Raw genomic sequence first — 16,975 nt, forward strand, 5'->3', positions numbered from 1 at the left:
CCTGCCTTCCTCCCTTCCTCTCTTCATTGAGGGCGGAACCCATGGCCTTTGCATATTTGGAAAGCACTGTACCATAGAGCTATACCCTCAGTCTATCTCTGCCTTACTTTTATTCCCAGGCATGCTCTCACTATGCATTGGTAATCTGGTCCTAACAGCTCCTGCCTAAATCAGGATACAAATACAACCCACACAGTGGAAATGAAAGTACTTCTTTGCTAATAGCACCAACAAAATAGAGGTCTCTCAAGCCTAAGTTTTTGAATCAATCACTGTGGGTAGCAAGGTGCTATGCTCTGATTGGCCAGTTCTATTTCACATGTTCACTCTTTAGAATTGCCTTAAACTTACCAGAAAGGAATGGACTAAAAGGAGGGTTGGTTCCTGGAGAAAAGCTTCTCCTTAGTAGAAAAGATATTGACTGTCAGGAGGGCAAAGCAACAGAGAGTCATTGCAACATGGGTGAGGTAATTTTATACCTAAACTTAAGGGATGATTTGAGTTTGTTTTTAATGGTATGAAATTCTATACCAGGACAGAGTTGCTGCAGGAGATTTCTAAAATGGAGAACTATAGGCATAACTTACAGAACACTATAGGGCTTATTATATACTTTAACTTTTCCTTTCCTTTAAAATTTAAAGGCATTATTTGTTCATGACCTGAGCTGATTTCCTTATTACGCATTTTTTTTGCTATGAAGTCTTTTTTTGAATACATATCTTAGGATTCATTTCCCTAACATCAACTTATCTAACCTGCTTGACTCTGACATATACTAGATATTGCAAATAAGGGAAAGTATGGGACCTATGTTTCTTTGGGCCTGGCTTACTTCACTTAATATAATTTTTTTTTCTTTTTGCTTATGTGGTACTGAGGAATCGAACCCAGGGCCTCATGCATGCAAGGCAAATGCTCTACCACTGAGCCACCTTCCCAGCCCCACTTAATATAATTTTTTCCAAGCCTTTCCATTTCCTAACAAATGGGGCAATGTCATTCTTTCTGATGGAGGCATAGAATTCCATTGTGTATATATACCACATTTTCTTGATCCATTCATCTACTGAGGGGCATCTGGGTTGGTTCTATATCTTAGCTATAATAAATAATGCTGCAATAAACATAGTCGTGCTGGTAGCTTTAGTGTGATCTTGTTTGTGAACATTTGGGTAAATGCCCAAAAGTGGGATTGCTGGGTCATAGGGGAGCTCTATATGGAGTCTTTTGAGGAACCTGCATACTGCTTTCCAAAGTAGTTGAACAAGTTTACACTCTCACCAACAACGCAGTAAGGTTTCCTTCTGTCCACATCCCCTCCAGCATCTGTTGTTATTAGAGTTCTTGATTTTAGCCATTCTAACTGGAGTGAGATGGTATCTCAATGTTGTTTTGATTTGCATTTCTTTTATGGCTAGGGAGGTTGAGCATTTCTTCATGTGTCTATTGGCCATCCTTCTTTCCTCTTCAGAGAAGTTTCTCTTTGTCTTTAGTCAACTTATTTATTGGGCAGTTGTTTCTTTGAAGATTTGTTTTTGGGGGATTTAATTTTTTGAGTTCCAGGTATATTTTAGATATGAGACCCTTGTCCATTGCATGGCTAGTGAAGATCTTCTCCCAATCCGTGTGCTTTCTATTGATCTTGCTAGCTATGTCCTTTGCCATGCAGAAGCTCTGCAATTTCATGCAATCCCATTTGTCCAACCTTTCTTTGATTTGTTGTGTTTCTGGGTCTCTTTTAAGAAAATTTGGGCCTGTGCCAAGGAGACCTAGGGTTTCTCCTATTCCATCCTGTAATGTTTTCAGAGTGTCTGCTTTGACTCTGAGGTCTTTGATCCATTTGGAGTTGTTTCTGGTGCAGGGTGATATATAAGGATCTAGCTTTAGTTTTCTACAAGTAGTTAACCAATTTTGCCAGCACCATTTACTGAAGAGGCTGTCTTTCTTCCATTCTATTCTTTTTTAGCTCCCTTATCCAAGATTAGATGGCTATAGGTCTGTAGGTTCATTTGTGGGATTTCAATTCTATTCCATTGGTCCTGAGGTCTGTTCTTGTGCCAGTACCAAGCAGTTTTGATTACTATGGCTTTATAGTAGAGTTTGAAATTTGGTATTGATATTCCTCCAGCAGTGTTCTTTCTGTTGAGGATCATTTTTGCTATTCAGGGTCTTTTATTGTTCCATATGAATTTTTGGATTGCCTCTTCTATTTCCTTGAAGAATGAGGTTGGAATTTTGATAGGTATCGCATTGAATTTGTAGACAGCCTTGGGAAGTATTGCCATTTTCACAATGTTGATCTTTCCAATCCAGGAGCATGGGAGTTTTTGCCACTTTCTAAGTTCTGTTTTGATTTCCTTTTTCAAGTTTTTAAAGTTTTCATCATAGAGGTCCTTCACTTCTTTGGTTAAGTTAATTCCTAGGTCTTTTATTTTTTTGTGGGGCTATTACGAATGGAGTTGCTTTCCTAATTTCAGCCATACTTTTCTCATTGTTGGCATAGAGAAAAGCCATTGATTTTTGAGGGTTAATTTTATACCCTGCTACTTTGCCAAAGTTTTGAATCAGCTTGAGTAATTTGGGAGTGGAGTCTATGGGATTCTTTTTTTTTTTTTTTTGGTTGTGGGGCTTGAACTCTGGCCTGGGCGCTGTCCCTCAGCTCTTCAGCTCAAGGCGAGCGCTCTACCACTTGAGCTACAGCGCCACTTCCGGTTTTCTAGTGGTTTATTGGAGATAAGAGTTTCACGGACTTTCCTGCCCAGGCTGGCTTTGAACCGCGATCCTCAGATCTCAGCCTCCTGAGTAGCTAGGATTACAGGCGTGAGCCACCGGCGCCCGGCTTATGGGATTCTTTAAATACAAAATCATGTCATCTGCAAAGAGGGAGAGTTTTATTTCTTCTTTCCCTATTTGGATCCCCTTTATGTCTGCATCTTGTCTTATCGCTGTAGCTAGGCATTCTAATACTAGATTGAAGAGAAGTGGAGAGAGTGGACATCCTTGTCTTGTTCCTGAGTTAAGAGGAAATGGCTTTAGTTTTTCATCATTAAGTATAATACTGGCTGTAGGTTTGTCATATGCAGCCTTTATTGTATTGAGGAATGTTCCATGGATTCCTAATTTTTCCAGAACCTTCATCATAAAGGGGTGTTGGATCTTGTCAAATGTTTTTTCTGCATCTATTGAGATAACCATGTGGTTCTTATCCTTGCTCTTATTACGCATTTTTTGACTACCATCCTTTTAAAGCCAGAAGTCTTCCTATCTCTGGAATACCCAGAGATACCTTTTTAAGTCCTTTCTGATTATTGGTCTCTTGTGGTGGCTTTTCCCTTTTAAAGAGTGCCTTCAGCACTTGCCTAGCATCTATAGGGTAAGATTGTGCATTTGATCATAGCACAACTAATTAAATAAATACTTGGCTGCCTACTGGGTAACCTCATAGAAACCCGTTTCTGACTAGGTAAGAGACACTTGGCACTCTCACTCTGGGATTTCTCCAAGTTTGGCCGGCTCTTTTCACATTTGCATTTTCTCCTTTCCATGGAGGTCTGGAACATTCCTTTTAGGAAAGCCTGTCCTCTCTTATCAGGTTTCTTCACTCCATGTTCTTATCAATCACAACCACTGGTGCTGTTGACCTTGATGCCATTTTGTGTTTTCTTTTTCCTATTTTTTTTTTTTTGAGTCTGATTCCATGTTAGAAAGTCTGCTCTAGAAGGAAGAACACTGTACTTTCTGCTCCTCCAATGGCTGTAATCCCCCCAGGGTCCCTTTCTTACAGCTCTGAAGCTGGGATAATGAGATTCCCAGGGGGGGAGCATTCACAAAGTGCTCTGAGTGCTCTGATGAAATTGATTAGGTAAATGGAAACATACTTTTTTGCAACCACTCTAGCCTGTAAGAATAATAAGTTGCATAAATGCAGTGATTCACCATTTAAAAAATAATGAAGCCCCTCTACCATTTATTTATTTCCAAAGAGATTTATTTCCAGCTGTAAAAACTCAGGAGGCTTGATCTGAAATGTTTGAAATATAAATCCTGCTTCATAATTTTAAAGAACACTTTGATTATCAGTGATTGATTTAACGTATCATTTAATCTCTCTAGCTTCTCTACTGAAGGGTTTGAAGCATGCCAATATCGTCCTCCTGCATGACATAGTTCACACCAAAGAGACACTGACATTTGTTTTTGAATACATGGTGAGTTCTCCAGCATTTTCTTACACATGAAGGAAAAGCCTAGTGCTTACATAACAAATCTGTTAATATTTTATGGCATAATGAAACTTTCATTACAATGTAGAAGGCATCATGGAAATTTTCATTATTGTGATTAGTAGAAACACTGTTTTTACAACTACCTTTTAGTCCTGTTTCTTTACTCATTTTTTTCTTTTGTTTTTGCTGTCCCTTTCCCCACCAATAATAGACTAGGATTTTGAGTTTGTTTTCAACATAAAATGTTTGCACTTAAAAAAAAATCTAGTGTTGGGGCTGGGATGTAGCTCAGTGGCAAAGCGCTTGCCTAGCAAGTGCAACGTCCTGGGTTCGATCCCCAGTACCAAAAAAGAAAAGACAAAAAAAAATCTACTGTTCATCAGATCTGAGCAGAACTTAACATATATATAATATACAAAATATTATATATAACATATATATAATATATATAAAAATTGTACATAAGCTCACTAAAGAATAATTCATTTGTAACTTTGAAAAGAAAAAAGAGTCAAATGAGCAGGAAAAAACCCATAAGGTTTAGCTCTTGACTTGCCTCCAAGGACATTTTGAGAGTAAGAAAATTCCTGTGTCAGGTTCAGTGCCAGTCATTGAAATGAGCGCCTCTTGTTTGTGCCAAGCTTCCTTCTATCAGCAACCAGCTAGGAAAACACACTGTCTGACCTTGACAGCAGGGCTTCGAGAACCTGGTTATCCTCCTTTTATATCTTACTCTAAATTAAACCCATAACTTGGTTATCTCTTGACAGTCAGATCTATGTTTTGCATTAGGACCCTGTCCAAGCACCACTAACCTTGCTCTGTATTGTCTTTCTCTGCTGCTTTGTTTAGCACACGGATCTGGCACAGTATATGTCTCAGCATCCAGGAGGGCTTCATCCTCACAATGTTAGGGTAAGTACTTTAAGGATAGGCTTTCTTCTAGCCTATCTTCACCACAGGAGAATTTTGAAACAGACTGCCACCACAAAGCAAAGACCTATGACACTAATGATACTCTAAATAATTTTTTTAAAGAGTTCCTTGAATTATGGGGCAATGTCTAGCTATTTTCTAGGCAGCCTAACCCTGTCAATCATTGCCAGCATACATACATCTTTAGACATATAAAGCAATAAAAACAATTCTATTAAAAATGAACGACAGCCTGGGTGCTGGTGGCTCATGCCTGTAATCCTAGCTACTCAGGAGGCTAATATCTGAGGATCACAGTTCAAAGCAAGGCCTGGCAGGAAAGTCCATGAGACTTTTTTTGTGTGTATGTCAGTCATGGGGTTTGAACTCTGGGCCTGAACACTGTCCTTCAGCTCTTAAGCTCAAGACTAGTGCTCTACCACTTGAGCCACTGTACCACTTGAGTCTCAATTAACCACTAGAAAAAAAGGTGGAGCTGAGGCTCAAAATGGTAGTCCCTGAGCAAAAGAGCTCAGGAACCGTGCTCTGGCCCTGAGTTCAAACCCATGACCAACAACAAAAATAAATAAGTAATAAATAAATAAGTAAGTAAAATGAAAAACATGAAGCTAGGCACTTTTAAAATGAATTCCTTCTTCATTGCAGACTGTTGACGTCCATGATAAAATTTGCATTGCTTATTCTAGCTGCTCCTGTTATACATATGGGACTAAATTCCATTCTCCCAGTCATTAGAATAGAAATAATAAATGCTTAACTAGCTGTAATGATACATCTGCTATGAATTTTCAAAACCATTTATATTTCATGCTTTTCATTCCCTCTGGTTTTATTGCCATTAATTGATTCCTAAAATAACCCTCTGAGATTCATATATGATGTAATTATTCATTTAACAAATATTTACTTATGAATTTATTTATTAATTCATCCAAGAAATATTTATTGAGTACTTAGTGCTATATTGAGTTCTAGGGTTTCAATAATGAAAAAGTTGTGTTCCTTCATCTCAGTGACATAAAAAGCTATAAGATATATGGACTTGTAAGATAGCAGGAAAATGTAAAGTAAGATGGCCATGTTAAGTAGAAATATAACAGGAATACATAGTAAAGGGTTCTAAATGCAGTCTTGGAGGTACAGGTTAGAAAGAAAGTTTGAGGGCAAGAACTTAAGGAGAGTACAAAAAAATTAAATAGCTATGGAGAAAATGGAAGACAGAACTAGCCAGGGAAAGCAGGAAGGCAATGTTAAGGACCCTGGTAAGAATGAAAAATCATTATATCATATGCATGATCATGATTGTTTGTTTGTTTGTGCCAGTCCTGGTGCTTGAGCTCAGAGCCTGGACCCTGTCCTTGAGCTTTTATGCTTAAGGCTAGTGGTCTACCACTTGAACCACAGCTCCACTTCTGGCTTTTTTGGTAATTTATTAGAGATAAGAGTATCATGGACTTTCCTGTCAGGGCTGGCTTCAAACTATACTCCTCAGACCTCAGCCTCTGTAGTAGCTAGAATTACAAGTATGAACCACCAGCACATAGCTATGGGATTTTCTTTTTCTTTTTTAAAGGCAGTGTTTAATAATTTGAGCAAAGAATGGAAGGAGATGGGCATGTGGATTGATTCAGAAGTGGAGGTCATCAGACATATGGGAAAAAAATAGTTGAGTAAAAAAGATGAAGAGCTTGTCAAGAAGAATTAAAGTGATGATCCTGTCCCTACACTAACCCAAGGTAGAATGTGAAGACAGTTTAACCTGAGGTAGAAAGTGAAGAGAGTGTGTACGTGCAAAGATATCAGAGATTTTGAGTCAATAGAACAGATGCAGAAAGAGTAACTGAGAAAGACCTATCAGTCTTGAGTGACCAGGAAATGCAGAGAAGGATTTTTAAAAAAAGATAGAGAACACGTAATTCCTGCACAAGGGACTTATTGTAAAGCCAAGAGAAAAAAATATACAGGAATGCTATTATAGGATATTTTTGACGAATTTCAAATGAGGGGTAAAAACTATCAAGCCATCCCAGGAAGAAAAGTCCATGGAATTCCCTTTCCAAAATAACCAGCAAAATGCTGGCTGGAGGCAGGGTTCAAGTGCTAGAGTAGCAGTCATAAGTAAGAAAGCTGTATGAGCTCAAGGCCCATAGAGCTGAGTGAATTTCAGAAAAGGACTGGTATATTCCAAAAACTAAAATTAATTCAGTAACCCTAGAGTTTAGAATTAGCAGTGTTAATGCTAGCTGTTGGTGTCATAGCTCATGCTTGCAATCCCAGCACTCTGGATGGAACTGAGACAAGAGGATGATGAGTCCCAGGTAACCGGGGCTACACAGTGGTAAGCTTAAGGCCAGATTAAGTTATGTAGTGAGACTCTGTCTCAAAGCAAACAAAAATGTATGGTGAAGTGGCTCATGTCTAGATTATCAACTACAAAGATGAAAAGGATCATGGTTCAAGGCAACCCAGTCAGGAAGTTAGCAAGGCCCCATCTCAATGAAAGGAAAATAGGTGGGTGGGTTTTTTTTGGTATTTTTTTGACTGGAAAGAGAAAAAATGCTTTTTTGGAAACGAAAATACACTCCACTGACCTACCATATGCCTTTTTTTTTTTTTTCTTAACCAGCTATATCCCCAGGCTCTAACTCTCCTAGTACATCCTGCTACTTATTCCCTGAATGCTTGTTCTAACCTTGACAGTAAGGCTGATAAGAACAGCAGTGATACAAATGTGAGATGAAAGAAAAAGGGATAGATATCAATTACCCAGAATGGGCAGGTAAAGGAAAAGTCAGCACAAATTTCTTTGGCTTTGAGTGGTAAGATGAATGGTTTGTGCATTCACTGAGATGGAAGAATGGGAAGAAAATGGATTTTGGATATTTATAGTCAATTATGTTTTGGACATGCTGAGTGAGATGATTATGGGATGTTCAGGTGACCTTCAGACTATGTAGGACTTAAGATCAAAATAGAAATCTAAGTTAGAGTTAAGACTTTGAGATGAATAGAATACAGTTGTTCACTGTGGCCATGTATGGGAGTAAGATGACTAGGAGAGAGTGGCAGAAGAATAAGAGAAGAAAGTCAAGCAAGGGGGCTGGGAAGGTGGCTCAGTGGTAGAGCGCTTGCCTTGCATGCATGAGGCCCTGGGTTCGATTCCTCAGCACCACATAAACAGAAAAAGCCGGAAGTGTTGCTGTGGCTCAAGCGGTAGAGCGCTAGCCTTGAGCTGAAGAGCTGAGGGACAGCACCCAGGCCCAGAGTTCAGGTCCACGACCAGCGGGGGAAAAAAAAAAAAAAAGAAAGTCAAGGAAGGGACCCTAAAGCACAGCAATGTATTATATATCTGTGTTAGAAGTAGAACCTATAAAAAGAAAATCAGAGGGGTTAGGAGAAAAAAAATCAGAAGAATGTGGGAAAGAAAAGTTTCTAACACTAGCACATATAGAAATTAGAGACATCTCTTGGATTTTGTAGCAAAAGGCATTGGTGACCATGGTTTTAAAAAATGTGAATGACGGGCTGGGAAGGTGGCTCAGTGGTAGTGCGGCTTGCCTTGCATGCATGGGTTCAATTCCTCAGCACCACATAAACAGAAAAAAAAAAAGGTGGAAGTGGCACCATGGCTCAAGTGGTAGAGCGCTAGCCTTGAGCTGAAGAGCTGAGGGACAGCGCCCAGGCCCAGAATTCAGGCCCACGACCGGACCCCCCCCCAAAAAAAAAATTTAAAAAATGTGAATGAAATGATTACTGCAGAGGCAGAAACACTTTCCATGAGAAGGTGAACTTGGATTTCAGAGGACAAACATTTCCACAGGATGGAAAGATTTAGCATATGATCATAGGACTTAGTGGATGAAGAGAACTGAAGAAGCAGATCATAGAAGCTGAGGAGTTTGGCTAGACTTAGTCTCAAGGGCACTGGTTTTGTGAGAAACAGCTGTGGCCCAAATACAGTCGTCAGTGAAAGGTAGTGACAAGCAGATGAGTAGATGACAACCAGAACAGGGGTGGAGGAAGATGTAGCTGGATGGCATGGATATCTAAGGGACACCCAGAACTCAGGTTGGAGAGTGATGGGATTGAAGTGGTATTGGAGAAGGAAAGGCAGCTCATTCTACTGTTCAGTGATTGAGACTAATGAAGAAACTATGGGAGAAGTAGCATTCACTTAAGAATGCAGAGAGAAGCAGTTAAGTCATGTCTCAATTGAGAGGAACTAGAAAGGAGTGTGCTAGAATTTAACTGTGGAGAGTTTTAAACCATGATTGAGTAATGGAGAAGGAAGAGTGAAAAGATTTGAGAAAGAAAAGAGAAACTAGTTCAAAAAGAAGAAATGCAGCTCAGGATGAAGATGGGTTCTCTAGAAGACAAAGCAATAGCTAGAGACTTATTTTGAAAAATGACAAAGAAAGGCAGATGAAGTGAATTAAACCTGTTTCTGGTTTCTAATAGAACAAGTCCAAGGGCCCTTGGTGAATGGAAGGATTTGGGCTTTTCTGAATTGGGTTGGCTGACTGCGAATGGGTTCTGGTTGTGTGTGTGTGTGCGTGCACGCGCTAGCACGCGCCAGACCTGAGGCTAAACTCATGCTTGACCACCATCTCTGAGCTTTTTTGCTCAAAGCTAGTACTCTATCACTTGAGCTACAGCTCCACTTTTGGCTTTTTGGTGATTAATTGGAGGTAAGAGTTCTCATGGACTTTCCTGCTTGGACTGGCTTTAAAACACAATCCTCAAATCTTAACCTCCCAAGTAGCTGGAATTACAGGCAGGAGCCACTGGAACCTAACAATAAATTGAGTTTTTGAAAGACTCCTAGCCCAGATGGCATTAGCTCAGTTGAATTGTTCTGTTCCTACTGATTGTGTTGGAAGCTGCTCTAATCCCTGGGGTCTGGGAAACCTGGAAAGAGTCTGCCCACCATCCGACTTAAGTTGAGTGAGAAAATGCCCCAGGATTTGGTTGTATTATGATGGGGGAATTGATGAAGGAAGATCCCAGGTCATGGGATCAGAGTGAGTGGGTGGTGAGTTTAGTCTGCATGGCGTGCAATTGTGACTGTGAGATACATACCTTAACACCGCAGGGCCTCTTGCTTACAAATACTGGAAGAGGCAGAGAGGAGAGGGACTGGGCAGCAGGAAGGTGTGGCTAATTAGAATTGCTGACTTTTGGGGCATGAAAGGCATTTCAAGCTGACGGACTGAGAAGCTCTCTCTGACTTAGCCAGCTCATTCCCTCCTTCTTGTCTGTTTAACTACATAGCCCAGGCTGAGTCAACCTCCCAAATGCTAGTATTATAGGCACGTTCCATCATACTTGACATGTTTTTAGTTTTCTTAAACCCTGATTTTTCATCTATAAATTGAGGACAAATTACCTTCCAAAGCTGTAGTCTTCCCTGGTCACTGGCTTCCTAATCCCTGCTCTCACTTGCCCTTTTCTTCCTCTTTCCTTAGTGTCTTCTCATTGGAACATATTTTTAAGGATATACTATGGGATCTTTTCTTTTGGCTGGAGTTTAAATTGGTTCTTTAGATTTTCTAACATTTGTATGTATATTTTTAACAAACTGAGAGGCTTAAATGCTATATAAGAATTTTGTGCTTTGGTTGCTTAGTGTTTTAGTGAGTGGTTAAATGAATAGTGTGTGTATGTATGTGTGTGTGTTGGAAATCTCAGAAGACAAAAATGTTAGGAAGACTCATAGGATCAGTGAACATTTGAAGAAGTCCTAAGAAATTTCTGATGTTTTAAATTTTATTTATTTATTTTATTTTTTGTGGGTACCAGGACTTGAATTCCTAGTCTCAGGCTCTCATTCAGCCTTCTTGCTCTAGTCTGGCATGTTGCTGGTTCATTGGAGATGAAGTCTCACACATTTTTCTGCTGAGACTGACTTCAAACAATGATTCTCAGACTTCAGCCTCCTGAGTAGCTAGGATTACAGGCATGCGCCACTGGCAGCTGACTCAATCATTTTTAAATAACTTTGTACTTGAGGTGGGAGCATGGAACTTCCATAGTCATCTGCAGGTATGCTGTGTGTAGCAGGTAAACTCCTTAGAGCTTCACTCCCATGCCTCTATATCATTTGTTAGGGTTAATTCTATTCCTAAGCAGCTCTGAAGTTTATAGTTTCCAAGATGCTATGGGGGGAAAAATGGATTTATCCTCATGGCTCTCCTCTGCCATTTTGCCTGTGACCCCCGGAATGCAAGCCTGACTCTTTCTTCTCTAAACTGCCAGAACATGTTCTCAGTTGGCATAAGTAGGTGTCTGAAGTCTCCACTACCAAGGGCTCTGGAAAATAGCAAGAGCCCTACCTATTCTTTCATCCTGAAGCTTCAGTGTTGATGGAAACCTGGTGATATGTTTGGTTTTGGAGTTTCATCATCACATGAGACATTTTAAAATCAAGGGCCAGAATGTACCCTTTACAATCACACTCTTCTTTCTTCATCTTACTTTTTATTATTATAATTTTATTTTATTATTTTATATTTTGGAGAGGGTCTCATATCTTTTGGCCTTTAATTCCTCTTCATCTATACTGTATATGTCTCTGTTTTTAACTTTGAATTTAAGGGCTTAAAAATAGGTTGATAAGCCTGGTGTTGTAGCTCAAGCCTCTAATTCTAGCTATTTAGGAGTCTGAGATCTGAGGATTGCAGTTAAAAACAAGCCACAGCAGGAAGGTCCACGACACTCCTATCTCCTATTAACCATCAAAAAGCCAAAAGCAGAGCTGTGGCTCAAGTGGTAGAGCACTAGCTGGAGCACAAAAGTTCAGGAACTGTGCCCAGGCACAGTTGAATGGAAAAAAAAAGGCTTATAAAGATAATGATGGTTTTATTTCCCAACACCATCTAAAGATATATTTCCTACTTGAGTTTCCTTGTATTGCGCTTTTAAAAGGACTTCCTATCAGAAAGTCTAGAAAACTTAAGCTGTTACAAACTTTAGAATATCATTTCCAGGTCAACTTTGATCTTATATGCCAAGATCATCAGTAGGGAAAAAATTGTATCTTTCACATCTAAATCAAGAACTAGTGTTCCCAGGAAACTTCAAAGTTCCACTTCAGATTTTTAAGGAAGGGTAATTCAGTATCAAGGAAACGAGATGTCAGGAAAAGCCAGAATCCCTTGTTTAAGATATAGTCCAGTTACTTAATTTTCTTTGTCCTTTTTCCTCCCTCTGAACAAATGTGAATTTTTTTTCCTTTCGTCTCTCAAGAGACACTTTCACTATATTCTTTCAGATGACTGTTTTTGATTTAGAGGAGAAATCAACACATAGGAGCTCGAATGTCCTTCAGTAATGTTCATTCCTTCCAGCTTTTCATGTTTCAACTTTTGCGGGGCCTGGCATACATCCACCACCAACACGTTCTTCACAGGGACCTGAAACCTCAGAACTTGCTCATCAGTCACCTGGGAGAGCTCAAACTGGCTGATTTCGGTAAGTTACTCCTCAAGTCGCCTTCTGGCTGGTGAACAATGATCCTTTTGTGTACACTTGTCTAAAGTATTGACGAGGCCTGGCCTTTGAAAACTGGGGGCCTGGGAATATGATGCTTTGTGAGGATATCAAGCTACCCTACAGGAAACATGAGGCAAGAAGGAGGGAGAGCTTGGTAACTTCTCAGGATTCCATCAGCTGCCAGTCTAGCCAGATGGCCAAAGCCATGTCCACTTTTGATATAGAGACATTTGGAAAACAGATGGGTACTTAGTAGGTTTCCCTTCATCTGAGTGATATTACAAATTCTCAGACTGGATCAAGGAGGAAAAAGAACTTAACACCAGACCATATTAGAGTCTCCTGCAAGAATGAAAGCTCATTCCTGCTCACCTAAGTATGGAAGCTTGCCTGTATTCCCACCAATACAATGGTGTACATTTCCCTATCACTGTATCTCTCTACTTTAACACTTAAAGTTTATAATTCTATTTACCCAAATGCACACACATACATGTATGCATATGTGTATTTAGATGGATAGAGAGATATAGATATTGCTGAATATAACTGATTTTCCCCCTTCACTTAGACTATAAGCATTATGAGACAGCTGAAGTCTACTTTTGTTTATCATTATATGTCTAGTGCCTTCCTTGTAGGGCAGATGTCAAATGGTCATACTGTGGCTGAAGGAGGTTGTCTCTTCCTGCTCATCACAGCTCTGAGAAAGGAGAAAACAGATGCAGAATATTTAACCCCTCCATTAAGCACTTGACCCAGAAGTTCACATGTCACTCTGTTCATGCTATGTAAGCAAGAATGTAGTCACCTGACCACACTTGTCTGGCATATCTAGCTACAAAACAAGCCAAATGTTCAGATATACTCTTAATATAATGATGTCCAAGGATCAAGATATACAGTGGTTTTCATAGAAACACCTTAAATATGTGTCGTGTTTAAATGTTGCTTGCTCTCCCACTTATACTTTCCCTGGTATAGGGCATTATGTGTTCCTGGGAAGGCCCAAGACAATGGGGTCTATGCTTTTTCCTCTGGGCAGGTCTTGCTCGGGCCAAGTCCATTCCTAGCCAGACATACTCTTCAGAAGTTGTAACCCTCTGGTACCGGCCTCCTGATGCTTTGCTGGGAGCCACTGAATATTCCTCCGAGCTGGACATATGGTAAGAGATAATACCAAAGAGAGCTTTGAACGGTGATTCTCAGATCTCAGCCTCCTGAGTAGCTAGGATTACAAGCGTGAGCCACCGGCACCCAGCTATCATGCCAATTCTATTTCTAATAAATACCATGGATTCTGTTATCTTGAAAATGTCATATAGCCTCACAATTGCTGTCTCTCCATTTTTTTAAAAAATGAAGGGAATAACCTCTCCCCCTGAGAGATGAGTTGAGATTGTAGTCAAGTGTCAGAACCCATAGCTGAGGAGGCACTTGGGTTAATGGGCCATCGCCGTGAATGTGGCATCGCAGGTACTTGTCATTGAGAACAACCAATGGAGACAACACACTGGAGCTATCACAATCAGCTAGACATGTGAATGAGTTCAGTAGCCAGTGCCTCTAAGTTAATATAATACATGGATGTCTCTTAAGGCTTTAGAAGGAATTTAAACATGGACTCATTTTTTTAAAATGACCCATAATGAGGTAGTGGCTCATACGTGTAATCTTAGCTACTCAGGAGGCTGAGATCTGAGGATCATGCTTCAAAACCAGCCCAAGCAGGAAAGCCTATGAGACTCTCATTCAAATTAACTACTCAAAAAGCTGGAAGTGGAGCTGTGGCTCAAGTGGTAGGATGTTAATGTTTAGCAAAAAAAAAAAGGCTCAGGGATAGTGGTAGGTCCTGAGTCCCAGGACTCCCTCTCCACCACACACACACACACACACACACACACACACACACACACACACACACACACACACTCACACACACAATCAGTCAATCAATCAATCAATCGATCGATCAGTCAATAATAGATTTTTTCCTTAAAAAAATAAAAGAATTAAACAGTGCTCTGAAAGGCAAACCTAAGCTTTTAGATTTTGTAAAGAATTGAGAAAGGTTGCAAAAATGTTCCTCCAGTGTTTATGAGTCATAGATTTCTGGTACTAGATATCATTTCTAGAAATATCACCTGCTAGTCAAAATCCCCTGAAGCTGTCAGCTCTCCCAGTTCTGCGGGCTCACATCAAAGGCTTTCAGCAGACTCAGGGAGGCTCAGCTCTTAATGATGTCTTCCTGGTTGTGTTTCACTGACAGAGTGAAACTTCTACCTATCAATTTTGAACATTGTTTTATTGCAGAATATTTCAAATGTTCAAGCACATATATACTATGTAGGTAGATCCATGATTCTCAACCAGGGGCAGTTTTGCTCCCCAGGGGACATTTTGCAATGTCTGGAGACATTTTTCATTGTCATGGCTGAGGAGCAGGAGGGAGTGTCGCTGACACTACTGGAGAGAGAGATAAGGGATGCTGTTCAACATCTTGTAATGTGAAAGACAGCTCCCAAGCAAAGACTTCTCCAGCACAAAATGTCAGTGGTGTCAAGACTGAAAGAGCTGGTATAGATTAAGAAGCATAATATGGTGAACCCCCTGACCCCCTACCACTGTAACCACTGGGATATAATCAGCACCAGCTGACATGCCTTCCCTATCAACCTGCCCTCCATTGGTGGGGGAGGGGGACTTTTACTTAAATTTGGGTTTATTTCCCTTTTGATCTTTATTTCCTTATTTTAAAATAGCAGTTTTGCATTAATTTACATTCTTTAAAATATTATTTTTAGCCCAGCACTTGTACATCATGCCTATAATCCTAATTCAGGAGGCTGAGATCTGAGAATCATGGTTCCAGCCCAGGCAGGAAAGTTTCTGAAACTCTTATGTCCAATCAACCACAAAACCAGAAGTGGCAGAGTAGTAGAGTGCTAGCCTTGAGGAAAAAAAAAAAAAAAAAGCTCAGGGATAGCATTCAGACCCTATATTCAAGCCCCAGAACTGGCACAAAAGAAAAGAAAAGAAAAGAAATATTATTTTAACCTGTTTTGAGCATTTGTAAACATGATATTACATTGTTTAATACTCCAAGACTTGTCTTTATTTTATGTACTATCTTTCTAAGATTCATCCATGTCGATCTGTGCACCTACAACTTATGTCCTGATGACAAACATTTCTGTTTTTCTGTTTTGTTTCTGTTACTTTGGACAGAATGATGTTTATATTTAAGGAATGCTCTAGAGATAACTAGAGCTATATACAACAAAGGCATGTCAATATTCAATTTTATAAAACAGTGCCAATTGTTTTTCCACAATGGTTGTTAACAGTTGATATACCAGCAGTATAGGCATAAGGATATACCTTGTCCATATCTACACCAAATTTGTAGTATTATAGTCCTTTTTTGGGGAGGGGTCAGTTATGGGGCTTGCACTCTGGACCTGGGCACTGTCCCTCAGCTCTTCAGCTCAACGAGAGCGCTCTACCACTTGAGCCACAGCGCCACTTCCAGTTACTGGTGGTTTTTATTGGAGATAAGATTCTCATGGACTTTCCTGCCTGGGCTGGCTTTGAACCGTGATCCTAGGATCTCAGCCTCCTGAGTAGCTAGGATTATAGGCATGAGCACCAATGCCGGGCTAATCCTTCATTTTTGCTAATCAAATGTATAGAATGATAGTATGCTGTGATTTAAATTTGTATTTCCCTAATAACTAGTAAGACTGGACATCTGTTCATTATGGGTTTTTTTCCTATGACCTACTTATTCATGTGGTTTGTTTGTTTTCTGTTGGCCTGACTCTGAATCCCTTCCTTTGTTAGTGACTTATAGGTCTTCATAGATTCTAGACACTAATCTATTTTTCAGTTATAAGTGTTATAAGTAGCCTCTCTCAATTCAGGGCTTATGTTTTCATATCTCAATGTTATACTTTTCTTGTGTATATGTGCTAATGCCAGGACTGAACTCAGGAACTTGTACTCTTGGTCAGCTTTCTTGCTCATGGCTGATGCTCTACCACTTGAGCCACACATCCAATTCAGCATTTTGCCAATTACGTTAAAATGGAGTCTTATATACTTTTCTGTCCTGGTTGGCTTCAAACCACAATCCTCCAGGTCTCAGGTTACTAAGTAGTAAGGATTGCAGTTATAGCCAATGAACCAGCTTGATGTTATGCTTTTAGACAAAGTTTTGTTGTTGTTATTGTTGTTGTTTTGGTTATATTGGGGTTTGAATTTAGGACCTTATGCTTGCTAGGCCAGAATTCTACCACTTGAACCATGTATCCAGCCAT

The 16,975-nt window shown here is 39.8% G+C and overlaps 1 protein-coding gene across 2 annotated transcripts in view; it reads left to right on the forward strand.

Annotated features, from left to right (window-relative positions):
• The window catches only part of Cdk15 (cyclin dependent kinase 15), an 80,984-nt gene that overhangs the window by 14,298 nt on the left and 49,711 nt on the right, over window positions 1–16,975 (forward strand). For both annotated transcript variants that reach the window (XM_042667018.1, XM_042667019.1), the window contains exons 5-8: window positions 4,117–4,211; window positions 5,082–5,144; window positions 12,512–12,635; window positions 13,702–13,822. In XM_042667018.1, coding sequence (XP_042522952.1) covers window positions 4,117–4,211; window positions 5,082–5,144; window positions 12,512–12,635; window positions 13,702–13,822 — 403 coding nt within the window. The remainder of the gene's footprint in view (window positions 1–4,116; window positions 4,212–5,081; window positions 5,145–12,511; window positions 12,636–13,701; window positions 13,823–16,975) is intronic.

The sequence above is a fragment of the Dipodomys spectabilis genome, unplaced genomic scaffold, assembly GCF_019054845.1.
Source record: "Dipodomys spectabilis isolate Male_0828 unplaced genomic scaffold, ASM1905484v1 ptg000373l, whole genome shotgun sequence".
In the NCBI taxonomy this organism is placed as follows: Eukaryota; Metazoa; Chordata; class Mammalia; order Rodentia; family Heteromyidae; genus Dipodomys; species Dipodomys spectabilis.